General features: G+C 39.8%; 1 protein-coding gene across 1 annotated transcript in view; it reads left to right on the top strand.

Annotated features, from left to right (window-relative positions):
* Nucleotides 1–14,030: 14,030 nt before the first annotated feature.
* Nucleotides 14,031–17,959, top strand: part of CLCA2 (chloride channel accessory 2) — a gene marked incomplete at its 3' end in the record, with an annotated part of 37,311 nt that continues 33,382 nt past the window's right edge. Inside the window, exons 1-2 of the mRNA XM_082661448.1 lie at nucleotides 14,031–14,231; nucleotides 15,100–15,237. Coding sequence (XP_082517574.1) covers nucleotides 14,046–14,231; nucleotides 15,100–15,237 — 324 coding nt within the window. The 5' untranslated portion in view covers nucleotides 14,031–14,045. The remainder of the gene's footprint in view (nucleotides 14,232–15,099; nucleotides 15,238–17,959) is intronic.

Raw genomic sequence — 17,959 nt, 5'->3', positions numbered from 1 at the left:
AAAAAAAATTAAAACGGCTATGTAGTAAAAGATACATACTACTAATTTTTAAAAAAAGTTAGTCCCTAGCCTTTTTGGAGAAGAATAGAAAAGGGCAGAGAAGACAGTAGTCATATGGGAGACACAAAAAGAATTGGTAAGTAATAAGAAATAAAGAAAGGAGATCTCAGTTTAAGCAGGGCCTTCACTGGAATTTTCAAGCAATCCATAGCCAAAACTCTTGAAATAATTACAATGGGAGGTTATTCATGAAAACGTGGATCAAAGTAGGTTGCTAGGAATTGTGGGATATGGGATGAACTCTGAGACCTTAGCTATGCCCAGCTAGTTAAAGAGAAAAGAGCAAATTTAGGGAATAGAAATGACATGTCACAGGAAAAGTAATAGTATAAGAATAAATGCTTTGACTTTGAACTTAGAGAAGAAGTAGAGACAATCTGGAGTGGTTTTTGAAGCCATCCAGAAAGACAAGTGCCTAAGCCATAATTGTGTTTAAAAATTCTTATTGCCCTGAATCCCTCATGGGGAGAACACTATAAATGTCTGTGGTTGAAGGGGAGCCCTCCTAATCTTCCCACTGTACCTGGTTTCTGGATGGTCCCAAGGATTCAGAGGAGCAGGGCAATGGCTCTGTATGAGGCCAGGCAGGGATTTTGTTTCTACTGATTAGTTGGTTTTCCTTTTGAAAGTAAGAAAAAGAGAGAAAGGAAGAGAGATGAAGATCCTTCATAATAGAAAGAGGCTGAGGCAACCTGGGCACCAGGTAGCTCCATAGTTATAGGAAACTATTTTTAAAATGCTGATGCCTTCAGTGATGTAAAAGCTTTGTTTTATTTTTTCTGTGACATAAATACTTCCTTAGCTTCCCCATGAATTCTTCAATAAAATTTAAATTGCTCCAAATACAACACATACATATTTCTTTGGAAAACTCAGAAACACTACACTTAAACAATGTGAAGCACAGAAGCAACATGTGTGGATCTAGGAAAAAGGAGTTTTAAGAAGTCAAGAGTTGTCTCCATCTTGGTGCAATTTCGGATCATCTCAAGCCAGAGCAGCTTCAGCCTGCCCTTACATGCACTGCCAACAAATTTCTTTCCATTATTTTTAAAGGGACACCATGATCAGCAGACTCCTGAACTGGAAATTCCCCTGGTCAACAGAGAACAAAACAAGCAGCTGATGCATGAGGATCCACAGCCTTGCAAGTCCTCTATGTATACTATTAGGTGGATAGGAGTTGGGGAAGCCGTGTGGCTGACAGGGTCTTGGTGATCTTGCCAGGTGTCAGGCCTGAGCCTCTGAGGTGGGAGAGCCAAGTTCAGGACATTGGTCCACCAGAGACCTCCTGGCTCCACATAATATCAAAAGGCGAAAGCTCTCCCAGAGATCTCCATTTCAATGTGAAGACCCAGCTACACTCAACAAACAGCAAGCTACAGTGCTGGACACCCTATACCAAACAACTAGCAAGACAGGAGCACAACCCCACCCATTAGCAGAGAGGCTGCCTAAAAATCATAATAAGGTCACAGACAACCCAAAACACACCACCGGACATGGTCCTGTCCACCAGAAACACAGATCCAGGCTCATCCACCAGAACAGAGGGACCAGTTCCCTCCACCAGGAAGCCTACACAACCACTGAACCAACCTTAGCCACTAGGGGCAGACACCATAAACAATGGGAACTACAAACCTGCAGCCTGTGAAAAGGAGATGCCAAACATATTAAGCTAAACAAAATGAGAAGACAGAGAGATATGCAGCAGATGAAGAATCAAAGTAAAAACCCACGAGACAAAACAAATGAAGAGGAAGTAGGCAGTTTACCTGAAAAAGAATTCAATTATAGTAAAGATGATCTGAAATCTTGGAAATAGAATGGAGAAAATGCAAGAAACATTCAACAAGAACCTAGAAGAACTAAAGAGCAAACAAACAATGATTAACAACACAAAACATGAAATAAAAATTCTCTAGAAGGAATCAATAGCAAAATAACTGAGGCAGAAGAACACATAAGTGACCTGGAAGATAAAATAGTGGAAATAACTACCACAGAGAAGAATAAAAAAAAAGAATGAAAAGAACTGAGGACAGTCCCAGAGACCTCTGGGACAACATTAAATGCACCAACAGTTGAATTATAGGGGTCCCAGAAGAAGAACAGAAAAAGAAAGGGACTGAGAAAATATTTGAAGAGATTATAGTTGAAATATTTCCTAATACGGGAAAGGAAATAGTCAATCAAGTCCAGGAAGTGCAGAAAGCCCCATATAGGATAAATCCAAGGTGAAACATGCCAAGACACATATTAATCTAACTATCATAAATTAAATACAAAGAAAAAATATTAAAAGCAGCAAGGGAAAAGCAACAAATAACACACAAGGGAATCCCCATAAGGTTAACAGCTGATCTTTCAGCAGAAACTCTGCAAGCCAGAAGGGAGTGGCAGGACCTACTTAAAGTGATGAAAAGGAAAAACCTACAACAAAGATTACTCTAACCAGCAAAGATCTCATTCAGATTCGACAGAGAAATTAAAGCCTTTACAGACAAGCAAAACTAAGAGAATTCAGCACCACCAAACCAGCTTTACAACAAATGCTAAAGGAACTTCTCTAGACAGGAAACACAGAAGTAGGAAAAGACCTACAGTAACAAACTCAAAACAATTAAGAAAATGGTAATAGGAACATACATATCAATAACTACCTTAAATGTAAATGGATTAAATGCTCCAAACAAAAGCCATAAACTGGCTGAATGGATACAAAAACAAGACCCATATATATGCTGTCTACAAGAGACCCACTTCAGACCTAGGGACACATACAGACTGAAAGTGAGGGGATGGAAAAAGATATTCCATGCAAATGGAAATCAAAAGAAAGCTGGGGTAGCAATTCTCATATCAGACAAAATAGACTTTAAAATAAAGACTATTACAAAAGACAAAGAAGGACACTACATAATGATCAAGGGATCAATCCAAGAAGAAGATATAACAATTGTAAATATTTATGCACCCAACATAGGAGCACCTCAATACATAAGGCAAATGCTAACAGCCATAAAAGGGAAATTTTCAGTAACACAATAATAGTAGGGGATTTTAACACCCCACTTTCACCAATGGACAGATCATCCAAAATGAAAATAAATAAGGAAACACAAGCTTTAAATGATACATTAAACAAGATGGACTTAATTGATATTTATAGGACATTACATCCAAAAACAACAGAATACACTTTCTTCTCAAGTGCTCATGGAACATTCTCCAGGATAGATCATATTGTGGGTCACAAATCAAGCCTTGGTAAATTTAAGAAAATTGCAATCGTATCACATATCTTTTCTGATGACAATGCTCTAAGTCTAGATATCCATTATAGGAAAAAAACTGTTGCAAATACAAACATATGGCAGTTAAACAATACACTACAAAATAACCAAGAGATCACTGAGGAAATCAAAGAGGAAAACAAAAAATACCTAGAAACAAATGACAATGAAAACACGATGACCCAAAACCTATGGGACACAGCAAAAGCAGTTCTAACAGGAAAGTTTACAGCAATACAATCCTACCTCAGGAAACAAGAAACATCTCAAATAAACAGCCTAAACTTACACCTAAAGCAATTAGAGAAAGAAGAAGCACAAAAACCCAGAGTTAGCAGAAGGAAAGAAATCATAAAGATCAGATCAGAAATAAATGAAAAAGAAATGAAGAAAACGATAGCAAAGATCAATAAAACTAAAAGCTGGTTCTTTGAGAAGATAAACAAAATTGATAAACTATTAGCCAGACTCATAAAGAAAAAAAGGGAGAAGACTCAAATCAATAGAATTAGAAATGAAAGAGGAGAAGTAACAACGGACATTGCAGAAATACAAAGGATCATGACAGATTACTACAAGCAACTATATGCCAATAAAATGGACAACCTGTAAGAAATGGACAAATTCTTAGAAATGCACAACTTTCCTAGACTGAACAAGGAAGAAATAGAAAATATAAACAGACCAATCACAAGCACTGAGATTGAGACTGTGATTAAAAATCTTCCAACAGGGTTTCCCTGGTGGCGCAGTGGTTGAGAGTCCGCCTGCCAATGCAGGGGACATGGGTTCATGCCCTGGTCCAGGAAGATCCCACATGTCACACAGCAGCTGGGCCCATGAGCCATGGCTGCTGAGCCTGCACGTCTGGAGCCTGCGCTCCATGGCAGTAGAAGCCACAATGGTGAGAGGCCCGCGTACCGCAAAAAAAAAAAAAAAAAAAAAAATCTTCCAACAAAAAGCTCAGGACCCGATGGCTTCATAGGCGAATTCTATCAAACATTTAGAGAAGAGTTAACACCTATCCTTCTCAAACTCTTCCAAAATATAGCACAGGGAGGAACATTCCCAAACTCATTCTACAAGGCCACCATCACCCTGATACCAAAACCAGACAAAGCTGTCACAAAAAAAGAAAACTACAGGCCAATATCACTGACGAACATAGACACAAAAATCCTCAACCAAATACTAGCAAACAGAATCCAACAACACATTAAAAAGATCATACACCATAATCAAGTGGGGTTTATCCCAGGAATGCAAGGATTCTTCAATATACGCAAATCAATCAATGTAATAAACCATATTAACAGATTGAAGGAAAAAAGCCATATGATCATCTCAATAGATGCAGAAAAGGCTTTCGACAAAATTCAACACCATTTATGATAAAAACTCTCCAGAAAGAAGGCATAGAGGGAACCTACCTCAACATAATAAAGGCCATATACAACAAAACCACAGCCAACATCATTCTCAATGGTGAAAAACTGATAGCATTTTCTCTAAGATCAGGAAGAAGACAAGGTTGCCCACTCTCACCACTCTTATTCAACATATTTTTGGAAGTTTTAGCCACAGCAATCAGAAAAGAAAAAGAAATAAAAGGAATCCAAATTGGAAAAGAAGTATAGCTGTCCCTGTTTGCAGATGACATGATACTATACATAGAGAGTCCTAAAGATGCTACCAGAAAACTACTAGAGCTAATCAATGAATTTGGTAATGTAGCAGGATACAAAATTAATGCACAGAAATCTCTGGCATTCCTATACACTAATGATGAAAAATCTGAAAGAGAAATCAATAAAACAGTCCCATTTACCATTGCAACAAAAAGAATAAAATACCTAGGAATAAACCTACCTAAGGAGACAAAAGACCTGTATGTAGAAAACTATAAGACACTGATGAAAGAAATTAAAGATGATACAGACAGATGGAGAGATATACCATGTTCTTAGATTGGAAGAATCAACATTGTGAAAATGACTATGCTACCCAAAGCAAGCTAGATTCAATGTAATCCCTATCAAACTACAATGGCATTTTTCACAGAACTAGAACAAAAAAATTTCACCATTTGTATGGAAACATAAAAGACCCCGAATAGCCAAAGCAATCTTGAGAAAGAAAAACAGAGCTGGAGGAATCAGGCTCCCAGACTTCAGACTATACTACAAAGCTACAGTAATCAAGACAGTATGGTACTGGCACAAAAACAGAAATATATCAATGGAACAGGATAGAAAGGCCAGAGATAAACCCACGCACATATGGTCACCTTATTTTTGATAAAAGGAGGGAAGAATATACAATGTAAAAAAGACAGCCTCTTCAATAAGTGGTGCTGGGAAAACTGGACAGCTAAATGTAAAAGAATGAAATTAGAACATTCCCTAACACCATACACAAAAATAAACTCAAAATGGATTAAAGACCTAAATGAACAGCCAGACACTCTAAAATTCTTAGAGGAAAACATAGGCAGAACACTCTATGACATAAATCACAGCAAGATCCTTTTTGACCCACCTCCTAGAGAAATGGAAATAAAAACAAAAATAAACAAATGGGACCTAATGTTACTTAAAAGCTTTTGCACAGCAAAGGAAACCATAAACAAGATGAAAAAACAACCCTCTGAATGGGAGAAAATATTTGCAAACAAAGGATTAATCTCCAAATTTACAAGCAGCTCATGCAGCTCAATATCAAAAAAAACAAACAACCCAATCTAAAAATGGGTGGAAGACCTAAATAGACACTTCTCTAAAGAAGATATACAGATTGCCAACAAACACATGAAAGGATGCTCAACATCATTAATCATTAGAGAAATGCAAATCAAAACTACAATGAGGTATCACCTCACACCAGTCAGAATGGCCATCAACAAAAAATCTACAAACTACAAATGCTGGAGAGGGTGTGGAGAAAAGGGAACCCTCTTGCACTGTTGGTGGGAATGTATATTGATACAGCCACTATGGAGAACTGTATGGAGGTTCCTTAAAAAACTACAAATAAAACTACCATATGACCCAGCAATCCCACTACTGGGCATATACCCAGAGAAAACCATAATTCAAAAAGAGACATGGGGGCTTCCCTGGTGGCACAGTGTTTGAGAATCTGCCTGCCAATGCAGGGCCCTGGTCCTGGTCTGGGAAGATCCCACATGTCGCGGAGCAACTAGGCCTGTGAGCCACAACTGCTGAGCCTGCGCGTCTGGAGCCTGTGCTCCACAAAAAGAGAGGCCACAAGAGTGAGAGGCCTGCGCACCACGATGAAGAGTGGCCCCCGCTTGCTGCAACTAGAGAAAGCCCTCACACAGAAACGAAGACCCAACACAGCCCAAAATAAAAATAAATAAATAAGTAAATAAAAAACAAAAAACCCAAAAATACATGTACCATAATGTTCACTGCTGCACTAGTCACAATAGCCAGCACATGGAAGCAACCTAAGTGTCCACTGACAGGTGAATAGATAAAGAAGATGTAGCACATATATGCAATGGAATATTACTCAGCCTAGGAAGAAAATGAAATGAAATTGAGTTATTTGTAGTGAGGTGGTAGGACCTAGAGTCTGTCATACAGAGTGAAGTAAGTCAGAAAGAGAAAAACAAATACCATATGCTAACACATATATATGGAATCTAAAAGAAAAAGGTTCTGAAGAACCTAGGGGCAGGACAGGAATAAAGATGCCGACATAGAGAATGGACTTGAGGACAGGGGAAGGGGAAGGGTAAGCTGGGACGAAGCGAGAGAGCGGCATGGACATATATACACTACCAAACGTAAAAATAGATAGCTAGTGGGAAGCAGCCGCAAAGCACAGGGAGATCCGCTTGGTGCTTTGTGTCCTCCTAGAGAGGTGGGATAGGAAGGGTGTGAGGGAGACGCAAGAGGGAGGAGATGTGGGGATTTATTTATATGTATAGCCGATTCACTTTGTTATACAGCAGAAACTAACACAGCATTGTAAATGAATCATATTCCAATAAAGGTGTTAAAAAAAAAAAAGAAGTGTCCAAGCAGTTGCAGAAGTCTAGGAGGGGGACTTGATCTTCCACAAGACATGGAATTGACATAGATACAACCAATTACAGGTAGGTCTCTGAGGAGTAAGGGGACTCCAGCTGACAATAACTGATAATTATATTGATAACAACAAGTATAGCTACCATTTACAGAGCACTTATGGACAAAGCATCAAGAACCATAGCCTTATGTTATAAACTTGGAGTATATTTTTATGTCATTTAACTACAGGTAACTACAGATCTCAGATTCTTTTCAAGTCATTGTTTCTCATTTTATCTCTTCTGTTGGCAGTTAGCATCATGCTCGTCACTTCTGGGCAATAAGTATTCCTTGATTCCTCTCTTGATAAGCTTATAAGCTGAAGGGCTTTTATTTTACCTTCATAGCAAAAATATTCAATGGCGGGTGAAAAGGAGACTCCTAGAAAGCTGAAGGAAGGCTAAAAGAAGACAACCGAAATTGTTGTCTGGGCTCTGTCCATTTCACCTGCATTCAGCAATAACCCCCTTGCTGGCCGCTGCTTCCACCTTTGGCCTCCTCACAAAACATGTGAAAGTCAGATCACGTCACTCCTCCACATCCACCACTGATTTCCCCTTCCATGGGTAAACTCCAGTTTTCCCATGAGCTCTAGTTGACCAAATAGACTACCAGGTACTTCTCAAAAAAAGATGGGTTGATTTGGGATGGGCAGAGAATTACAACTTGGGATCTCCAACCATGGTGAGTCACGTGCAAGTCCCCCACAGTAAGGGAAGGAGAGACTTTGTAGAGAAGAAAGGGAAGTTGGGAAAGTTAGAGTAAACCCAGAATCCATGGCTTTTCATTGGCTGAGTCCTCATAAAAAGAAGAGCAGTCTTTCTTTTTCCTGTTGGGCTCAGCTATCATCTCAGGACATGAGAGCTCCCCCTTCTGGTCTCCAAACTTTATTTAATTGAGGTTTCTGTTTCTTAAATTTTACAGTTGCAAGCCTTATGTGATCTGTGCTCTAGACACAGCTCCCTCCAGTTCACGGCATCTCTCACTGCTCTCTCCTGTGTTCATTTCACTCCAAGCATCCTCCAGCCTCAGGACCTTCCCACTTGCCCGTCTGTCGGCCTGCACTACTTCTCTCTCAAGTGATCGAATGGTTCCTTCCGTCACTCCTAACAATATTACCTGTGACGCTTTGCCCAACCACCTGATACAAAATAACAAACCTCTCTCATTGCCTCTTCCCCTATACCTGATTTCTTATTCTTCATAACACTTTCACCAGGTATCCCATTATATTTGTTTGTTGTCTCTCTCTCTCCTCTAGTGTAAACTCCCTGCAGACAGGGACTTGGTCCATTTCATTCATTTTACATCCAGCACTTAGAACAGTGCCCGACATCTAGTAGAAACACAGTTTATGTTTTCAACAGGCTTATTAAGATATATTTGATACAATCTTATTTTTGAGTGAATAAATGAATAAATGAGCAAGGGAAAAAAGAGAAATAAAAGTTAAGGAAGCAGTTCCTTGTTTAAATAAGGTACCTTCTTGGGAGTTACTGCTTGAGGCTAGATATCTATCGGAGGTCATTAAAACAATCTTATCAAGACTCACCTAATGATCAAAAAGAAAACAGACTGAATTTGAGGCAAGGGCTTTAATAATAGAGAGATGATTATGGCTTTTGAGAATCTAAAACCCACTTATTGGTGTTGTTATTTTTAACTCTGTACTCTGTAGTTGTTTCTTTCCAAAGAATAAACAATGGTGTCACTGTAAAATCCATAATTAATGCAATATTTTTTTTCCTGAGTCTGAAGAAAACACAGGCCTTTCCCAAAAGAAAATTTTAAAATATATTTAAGGACTACATAGACTGCCTTTTTCTAGTGTGAAGGCTGTAATCATGAAGTAAATCCGTGGATATTCCCCCGGAACTCTTGATATAAAGACTGCTCCAAGCGGTGCTCAAAGACCAGCAACCTCAGCATCACGTGGGAGCTTGATAAGAGTGCAGAATATGGGCCTTAACTTGACCTCTAGAGTCGGAATCTGCATTTGAACAGGTGATTCTTAGGGATATTTAAGTTTGAAAAGCACTGCTCTAAGTAGCTTTTGCTGTAGTCTAGAAGGAGGTCCCTGCAGGCTAATTCTGTTTGCTGAGAGTTTTGTCTGGGAATTCAGAGCCCCATGTACCTACACCCCAAAAACAGAAGGGAGAGCCCTAATCCCCCCAATTGCCAGATCTAATTGGAGTTGCTTCCTGTTCTTTGCAGGGCTGGCGGGGTTAAATGGACTAGTAGAAGCTGCATAAGGAGAGAAGGAAAACCAAAAAACCTGCTGCCCCCTGTTTGTGGGAATGGAGGAAGCCAGGGAATCTGGCAGAGCCCTGGGCCTCAGAGAGGTACTGAGGACAGAATCAGAGCAGGAAGAAAACAGAAAGGGAAACAGAGTCAAGATTTTATACTAATACTTCTGTTTCTTGTTCTCTGAGTCTCTCTGGTTATTTTCATCTCTTTACAACATTTCCCCTACATTTCTGCTTTCTCTTTTTTTCTTCTCTGGAAAAATAATGATAGTAATAATGATAATACCTTATACATACCATGATACTATACACTATCTGGTTCATAATGGATAGAACAATATTTTATAGAATGCAATTTTATAGAATTTTTTTGCAAATGAGGAATATTCCATAACTTTCTCACATTTTCTTTATTGGCTTATCATTAAAAGTAGTTCTTGTTTCCAATCATTTTGTCAAATTTTGGAGGTTTCTCTGGTGCACAAAGTCATCTTTGTTATTGCCACCATGAGGGTGGGGAGAAGGCTTATTAGCAAAATCCCGGAGGTGAAAGACTGCAGAGGGAGAATTCAAGAAACTAGAAACGAAGTGTAAGCGCTCAATGCTTTGGCATGGTGGTGACTCACCAAACACAAATTACTTCCCAGACCCTATCTGCACCATCCACTTCACTCCTTTGCCTTGAAAATGAGTGTAACTATAAAGAAAACGGGATAAGGGAGGTATAAAATGTGCCATCTGGGTCCTTAGCAAGCTCCATGTTTTATTCAAATTCTTAGTCTACAATTTTTTTCACCTTCTGTTTTGATTTATTTCATAAACATTGCAAAACGAAAGTGGCCGATCAGCTTTGCAGCCAAGCCACACACTGGATTATACTTTCCTCTTCTAAATGGGTTTGCTGATGAGTTGAAACAAAAGCCTGAAAGAAAATAATCCAAAACTTTCTTGGACTCCTCAAGATGTCAAATCTCCTGATTCTCTGACACCAACTGCATGTTTAACTCACTTTGATTTTGGGTCTCAACCTACAGACTCCATGAAAAAAAAAAATAGGCCTTCTGGGTTCAGGTTGAACTGCAGATTCAGACAATGAACAAAGATGTGCTTTAGATTCTTCAGTTACTGAAATTGAATAACTCTTATTTTCTTGAAAGCAGATAAAAACAGACCAGATTCCTAGAATTTATATAATATTGAAATAAATGCTTGAACATTGTATTCCCATATTTCTTCACTTTACGTATGTTTCATTTCTCAAATATCATAAAATCTATATGCAGAAGCAGTGAGTTTTTTTGAGCGAAAGGATAAGGTGGGTTTTTTGACAAAGTCTCACACTTTATCAGAAGTGGACACTCTGCTCAGGAATGCCTTTAAGTTATTGAGTTAAGTCAGTTTTTGCCAGCTTTTTAGTTTTGTCTCCTGTAGGGTCAGCCTGATCAGAAGAGAAGGCAGGAAGAAGAGATCCGCAGCTAGCCTGACCCCAGGCCTGGTTACTGAGAGCAGAAAGGGTTCTCAGGGTAGGTCAGAACAGAGGTGGTAGGAAAGGGCTTTCAGGAGTGAATATGACTCCCAAGACATAGTGAAAAAATGGGTCAGTGACTGGGAATCTGTAAAGACAGGTGCCAGCCAAGTGGCCAGACCCAGGGATTAGGTTCCAGAACCAAGGAACCAAAAAGTAGATAGACAGGAATGGATGTCATGCCTGGACTCTCAGCCCAGGGTGAGCAAAGCCCGACTGTGCCTGTTCAGGTTTTAACCCAAGTGAAGTTTGACAAGATTATTCATTTATGGCTGTTCTTTATAAAGCTGCATGCACTCTCTACCCCACATTCTAAGGGAGCCATTGTAACTGTTGACAAGAAAAAGTAGAGAGAGAGCTGGAAGTCAGTCCTCAGTGGCCCCCTCAGCCAGTTAACTTATATAAGTATGCACGGTGGCAAGAAGAAACATCCCTGATTGTGGTGAAAAGCTACTCTCCTGGTGTGGCTTATGAGTTTAATTTTTTAGTATATTGCTTTGCTGATGGGAATGTTTTTCTTAAAAGCACAAGAGATTAGTGTAAGAAAATAAACTGCCAAGGAAAGCTGAAAATAAAGTGCATTGTTCTGTCCAATGAGTCACAGTTCCAGGCAAAGCCTTTGGAGTTGCCACGCCTTGGAGCTTCCACTCTGTAGACACAGCGTGAGCGAGGGGAAAAAACCCACGGCTGGGAATCAGCCCGAGAAGACAAGACAGCTAAATTGACCTCTGAGCTGTAGCATGAGCAACTCTGGCAGTCACGTGGTGACCAGCGATATTCTATTCTCCAACACCCCCAGGGGAACAACCAAAACCCAAGCAACTTCCTTCAAGAGGGATCAAGAGGGAAACTGCTCCAGAGCAGAAGCGATACCTTCTAGAACTGATACTTTCAAAGTTGGGGAGATCATTTTCACACTATAATCCAGGGCTTCTTCGGAATCTGCTTTAATTTACTTCTCTGATTCTGTTCATTCATTCATTCAACAAATACTTATTGAGTGTTTACTGATCTAGGTGCTGAGGAGGTAGTGATAAAAACTGACAGGGTCCTTCTCGCATAAGCCCTTCAGCGTGAAGGAGACAACCAATTACACAACATGAATGTGACATTGTAGGCATGATCATGCTTCAAAGGAGAGGTATCTGATGCACTGAAAGCATGAAAGAGGGGATTTGAGCTAGGTAGGGAGCTCAGCTCAGGCTTCCAGGACAGAACAGGAATTTGAAGGAAAACAGGTGAGAAGCAGTGGGAGAAAAGGTTCCAAACAGAAGGACAGTAAGAGAAAAATCCCCTTCAATATCCCTCAACATTTCAGCTCTTAACACTTCATTTCTAGTTTCTTGAAAACATGAGAGACACAGTACATTGAAAAACAATGGAACTTGGAATCAGTTGGTTTCATTCTAGCCCTATGACAATACTCACACAGCCTTGAACAAGTTACTTAGATTTTCTGAGCCTTAGTTTTGTCACCCATAAGATAGGAAGGATAAAGCCCAGCACACAATAAAAGTTAGCGCCTTTCCCCACTGGCTAATTTTCATAATCTTTCTGAGACTCAGTGTCTTCATTGAAAAATAGAAATAAAAAAATTATACCTGTATCTGGGAATTGACATTTAGGTGGGTTCATTTGTAAGCTCTAAAGCATTATAAAATTATTGGGTAATATTATTAATCACTCATAAAATATGTGTGAGGCCTGCTATATTCCAGATCCTGTGATAGTTACTGCAGAAATGGAAGGTTTTTTTTTTTTAATCTTTGGCTGCATTGGGTCTTTGTTGCTGCATGCGGGCTTTCTCTAGTTGTGGCGAGCGAGGGCTACTCTTCTTTTCGGTGCACAGGCTTCTCACTGCAGTGGCTTCTATTGTTGTGGAGCACGGACTCTAGGCACACGGGCTTCAGTAGTTGTGACTCATGGGCTCTAGAGTGCAGGCTCAGTAGTTGTGGCGCATGGACTTAGCTGCTCCGTGGCATGTGGGATCTTCCCAGACCAGGGATCGAACACGTGTCCCCTGCACTGGCAGGCCCTGCACCACCAGGGAAGCCTGGAAGTGGAAGATTGATGGAGGCATAGCCTTGCTCTCAGGAGAGAGGTGCTGAAAGAGAAATTCATCCTTTTCCTTGATCAAGAGAGAAAAGGCAGCAAGGACAGAAGGAAAGGCCTCTGTGGTCTGCACAGACATCCAAGTTCCTGGCACTTGGCCCTCTCTGGGGGATATCTGATACCTTCCCCCCACCAGCCATCAGCTGAGAGCTCTCCCAGACTACCTAATGCAAGGCCCCAGGGACAGGGCTGCAGGATGGATTTCCAAATCTTCAAAATAAGCAGACAAAGGAATCTTACATCAAACAAAAAATGACGAGTGCAGTAGGGAAGGAATTGCTCTGAATGATGGAGGAGGTTGTCAAGGATTTCTAGATTTCTGTACTTCTACTGCAAGTGGATGGAAAAACCCAGATTCTCTGATTTTCAGCCCAGCCAGCCAGGCTTCCCTCTTTTAAGCTCCTTTTGTCTTATTTCCATTTGAGAAGACATAAAATGAGTAAGGGGTGGAAGATTTCTTGCCAAACCATGATTCAGGAGGAAGCTCAGCCACAGAACATGCAAGTGTGGCATCGCCCAGAGAAAAAAGACTTGTAGAGACAGGTCTCCGAAAGATCCACCCCAGATTTTGCAAAGAAGGCACCTCCTTCATCACAAGCTCTAAGCCCTTCCAAGTTCAGGAAGAAACTACCTGCTCCGCCATTGACAACTTAGCACAATGTGCCCAGCAGGACCAGTGTGAGTAAAGCAGACGGTTTTCTGCAACATGACGCACGGGGACAGTGCAGGTCCTGTTTGCAGCCTGAAGTTTGTGACTCTGCTGGTGGTCCTAGGTCCGGAACTCCTATTTCTGGGAGCCGGAGTGCAGCTTCAAGAAAATGGGTATAATGGATTACTTGTTGCAATCAATCCTCAGGTATCCGAGGATCAGAAACTCATCCCAAACATTAAGGTGAGTGGCAAGTATGAAGTCAAAACCATTATCCTATTCGAGCAGACCTGTAGCCTTCTTTAAGGAGTTGCCTGGTTTGTATTTGAGCAGTAAGGAAAGTGATGTTTCTCAAAAATAGCAACAAAAATTACAATTAACAGCCAAGCCAGTTTGTTCACCTAATTCTGTGTAGTCTCAGCTCACAGACTGTTGATCTAGCCCTCTTTTATTTGTTGTTGCTGGTTACTACTAATTTTAGCTTTTGTGTTTAACTACATGGCTGTTTTTGGGGTAGCAACTTAAAAAATAATCCATTGTGGCAACAAAGACCAGATGTTTGACTGATGAATAAGCATATTGTGTCTATTAAAATTATGTTGTTGGATTCCATCCTGAGGATGGGAATTCTCAGACAGAAAGAGTGAGAGTCTGAATGGAGTGCCAAAGAGCAAAATTCTTTCTTTTCACCTGAATGTTCTGTAAAGCAGTTGACTATTTTCACCTTGATATGGTAAGGCAGGCCCATAGCTCCATTACTTGAGTCTCCCTTTGGTATTGCTTTAGTGAAATCAATACTGTCATAAGGTGTGGTCTTGGAAAGGCATGCCGTGAAAAGGATTTGTTTGGTAAAAGCTTAGAAGTCTTTCACAAAATTTGGAAAATTATATAGGCAAACCCAGACGCATAATTAGTGTCCTAAAATCTCTTCCAGATAACCATTTGAAGTTTATTTATTTTGCTCCTAGGTTTTCCCAAAAATCTAATACTGTCTCTAAAAGAAATGGGCTCCTTCATTATTGTTATTACTGCTTGTTCAAGTATAACCAGAAAACTAAAACATTACGAAGTTACAAGTGATAAAATAAGCTTTTCTTTTATTTGGTTACAGGAAATGATAACTGAAGCTTCTTATTACCTATTCAATGCTACCAAGAGAAGAGTGTTTTTCAGAAATATAAAGATTTTAATACCTGCCACATGGAAAGCTAATAATTACAGCAAAGTAAAACAAGAATCATATGAAAAGGTAATTCAAGATTTCATTAAATGTGCTTAACTCAAGAAAAAAATATAATGTGTTCAAACTTTAAAAGTGAGAACTTAGACAAAAACAAATTAATATTAATACACAAACAATATTATTGAAAAGATTGTTATGTGCAAAATGTATGGAAATGTAATAAATGAGTGAAAATTATGGAGTAAAAAATAAGCAAAATGCCATTGCCCAAGCGACCTCTCAGAAATCTCTTTACTATGTAACTTACAGAGTCCTTTCTGAAATTTTTGGTTAAGGACCAAGAACTAGTTTTATTCTACTGAGTATGAGCTGTAAAGGGAATAATTTCAATTATGACTATCCTCATTTCCCACCCTGTCAGAGAGAGTAAACATACATGTACAGACAGAAACCTAAGCCACCCATGCATATAAAAATATGACTTTCTTGTCCTGCAAGAGTGCAAATTGGCAGAATTTCATATTAGCCCAAGTCCAGCACAATGTTTTTGAGGAGTATGTTGATAAGAAGCAAGGCAGAAAGCAGGGAAGAGAGGCATGGCTACCTTTTTTTTTCCAACCAAAAAAAGAACCTTCAAAGGACTCTCATAAGCTGTAGATTATAATTAAGCATCCATGATAATGTCTGGCACATACTGGTATGCATGCTATAAATAAATGTTAAATAAATTTGGCAAATGACTGTTTGAAATTACTGTGATCAAGAGTCCTAGCAGCTACCAGAAAGGGCAGGAGCAGAGGCATTGAGAATATAGCTCAGGGCTTCAGCAATGGAGTGGGTTCAAGATCTGTAATTACAGCTCGGATAGAAGGGCTGAGACTGTGGTAGTTTCCCCTTTTCCTTATTTGTGTCACTTGGTATGAATTTTCCTAAGATTGTTTTAATTCTTAGATCTCCTTTGAAGTTATTGAATGATATAGCAATCTCAAAGGCACCCCAGTGTCCTGAAGAAGTTAAAGGGGTCCTTAAAACTATCTGATTTATAACCAGGTGAAAGCATTTGATGATTGGGCTTGGAGATAGGAGTGATAGACGAACTGGGATAAACTGGGAACAGAGCTATTGTTTATTAAACTTCAACTAAATGCTAGGCATTCTGTATATATTGCTTAATTCTCAGACACCTAAAATTAGTTGCTGTTATCTCAAATTAGGAAACTGAGGCTCAAATATGGTAAGGATTTTATCCCAAGTCAAACAGCTGGTAAATTAAAGAGCAATTTGAATTCATGCCTGTTTGATTCCAAAACCTATGCTCTTTGCTCTAAGCTATACTGTCTCTAGCCACCTTACATAGTTGTCATTAATCAATCTGGCCTTTAGTGGGACAAAAAGTCTTGGAGATAACCAACACCAAACCCAGGTGCTACTCCTCATCCTAATGAAGAAGAGAGAAATAAATAACTAAAGCAAAAATGACTGAACAGGGCTTCCCTGGTGGCGCAGTGCTTGAGAGTCCGCCTGCCGATGCAGGGGACACGGGTTTGTGCCCCGGTCCGGGAAGATCCCACATGTCGCAGAGCGGCTGGGCCCATGAGCCATGGCCGCTGAGCCTGCACATCTGGAGCCTGTGCTCCGCAACGGGAGAGGCCACAACAGTGAGAGGCCCGCGTACCGCAAAAACAAAACAAAAACAAAAACAAATGACTGAACAGAAAGATTAAAGGAAAGAGTCACTGAAGGCTGTTCATATATCTGCTAGATACCAACTCTTTTAACCTCATAATGTCAATCAAGCAAACACTTAGCAAATGATCATTACATACAGGAACCATGCTAGGCATGGCAGAGGACACAAGGAAAAGCAAGATAGTTCCTCTCCTTGTGACTCTACAGTCTAATGTAGGTGGGACGCAGGGGAGGGGGGGAGGGGTAGGATAAAAGTACATAAAAGCTGTATTACTATGGTCTGTAAGATAGTATATAACCCCAAACAGCCTGAGTATTCTACCCCATACAGTGTACTCTTTCCTTTTTGTTTCAGGACAACTTTCCAGACATAGAAATGAGGTTTTGTCCAAGTGAAGACTATTCAAGGGCATGATGCCTGTAGCTCTTTTCACAGGTGTTGCCTTGCAAAGTCCTTGGCTTGAATTCTTATCTTTCTAAAAAAAAATGCTAATTATTATAAAAATAATTCATGCTTGTTGCAAAAAGACAATGTAGAAATATGGACAATAAAAAGAAAATATTACCTTCCACTATTCCTCAGCGGTGTGTACACCCCCCCCCCACACACACCAGTACACATGTAGTACATATAGTGATCGTTATATATATATTTATAAGATCATATTAGATCTATTGTTCCATAATCAACTTAAAAAAAAAATTAACAACATACTTAACTTCTAAGGGCAAGTCTTGAGACAACATATTATCTTTATTCCTCAAAATAAAAGGAACAATGTTGTATATAAAACTGTGTTCTCTAGATGGTTATTTGAATAGATATTTACTTTAGCTTCTGACTTAAAATATTGTGTTTTATAAATAGTAATTGAAATGGTAAGGGTACAGTATGAAATATAACTTCAATAGAATAATTGTTTTGCTGATCTGATTGGTTATGGGAATAAAAGGACAAGGCTTAAAAGAAACATATCTGGGCTTCCCTGGTGGCGCAGTGGTTGAGAGTCCGCCTGCCAATGCGGGAGACTCGGGTTCGTGCCCTGGTCCGGGAGGATCCCACGTGCCGCAGAGCGGCTGGGACCGTGAGCCATGGCCG

Source organism: Grampus griseus (genome assembly GCF_964374135.1).
Source record: "Grampus griseus genome assembly, chromosome: 1".
In the NCBI taxonomy this organism is placed as follows: Eukaryota; Metazoa; Chordata; class Mammalia; order Artiodactyla; family Delphinidae; genus Grampus; species Grampus griseus.
The sequence above is the reverse complement of the archived record's forward strand: the minus strand, read 5'-3'. Positions and strand labels throughout refer to the sequence as shown.